Genomic DNA, 1,455 nt, shown 5'->3' on the forward strand with positions numbered 1-1,455 from the left:
AATGAGAAGGTATTCAGGATCCTGTCTCTCCTAAAGTTGGAAAGACTCTTAATCATGACATTGGATGAACATTGATTATTTATTTATTTATTTATTTATGGGATTTTGCAAGGTTTCCCAGGCTGGCCTTGAACTCCTAAACTCCAGTTCCCTCTACCTCAGCATCCCAAGCAGCTGGGATTACAGGCTCATGCCACCTCGCCCAGCTTTGGAGATTTTTTTTAACTGGAAGTTTTAGAGATGAAGTTGTAACTAATTATATGGAAAATCAAGCTAGTGAATTTAGAAAAATTGTATGGGGAAAAACAACCTGATAGTGAATTCTGATAAGAGAGTTAGAAAAAGGGATAAAGACCCAAGATGAACAGCTTGACATATGCTAGGGACTTGCTAAACACTGGCTGAATGAATAGGTAGGACAACCATGGCAGAGGTGGGGCGAGTTCTCTCAGATTCATTTTTGACTGACACTTTTTCTTTTCCCAGATGTTTCTTCTTGCAGCTAGAAAGCGGAAAAAGAGCAAAACAGCCAACTACCTTATCTCCACTGATCCAGTTGATTTATCTCGTGAAGGAGAAAGTTATGTCGGCAAGCTTAGGTGAAAGCAGCCTTAGATCACTGTCCTATTCTTTCTGATAGTCTTATTCCTGGAGTTGCAGAACAGTCCATATCTTGGTTACAACTATCATGTATTGATGTTGTAATCTTAAAAAAAAAAGTTGGATGCAATGGCTCATGCCTGTAATCCCAGCACTTTGAGAGGCCAAGGTGGACGGATCACTTGAGGTCAGGAGTTGGAGACCAGCCTGACCAACATGGTGGAACCCCATTTCTACTAAAAATAAAATGGTAGCACACGCCTATAATTCCAGCTACCTGGTAGGCTGAGGCACAAGAATTGCTTGAACCCAGGAGGCAGGGGTTGCAGTGAGGCAAGATATCATTACTGTAGCCCAGCCTGGGTGACAGAGTGAGACTCTGTCTCAAAAATAAAAAATAAGGCTGGTATGATGGCTCACACTTGTAATCCCAGCATTTGGGGAGGCTAAAGTTGGAGGATCACTTGGGACCAGGAGTTTGAGACCAGCCTGGGCAATATACCGAGACCTCATCTCTTCAAAAAATGTAAAAATTAGTCAAATGTAGCAGTTCTCACCTGTAGCCCCAGCTACTCAGGAGGCTAATATGGGTGGATGGCTTGAGCATGGGAGTTTGAGGCTGTGAGCTATGATCATGCCACTGCACTCCAGCCTGGGTAACAGCAAGACCTTGTCTCAAATGAATGAATAAATAAATAAAAAGTTAAAATCTCAGTTTCTTCCTTGCTTTAATGGGATATTTTTAAAAAAGTGATGATGGGCCGGGCGCGGTGGCTCAAGCCTGTAATCCCAGCACTTTGGGAGGCCGAGGCGGGTGGATCACGAGGTCAAGAGATTGAGACCATCCTGGTCAAC

At 43.2% G+C, this 1,455-nt stretch overlaps 1 protein-coding gene across 1 annotated transcript in view; it reads left to right on the plus strand.

The window, feature by feature from the left end:
• The window catches only part of TULP3 (TUB like protein 3), an 18,213-nt gene that overhangs the window by 10,998 nt on the left and 5,760 nt on the right, over window positions 1-1,455 (plus strand). The window contains exon 5 of the mRNA XM_017546051.2: window positions 487-599. Within this exon, the coding sequence (XP_017401540.1) occupies window positions 487-599 (113 nt within the window). The remainder of the gene's footprint in view (window positions 1-486; window positions 600-1,455) is intronic.

The sequence above is a fragment of the Cebus imitator genome, unplaced genomic scaffold (assembly GCF_001604975.1).
Source record: "Cebus imitator isolate Cc_AM_T3 unplaced genomic scaffold, Cebus_imitator-1.0 Scaffold187, whole genome shotgun sequence".
NCBI lineage: Eukaryota > Metazoa > Chordata > Mammalia > Primates > Cebidae > Cebus > Cebus imitator.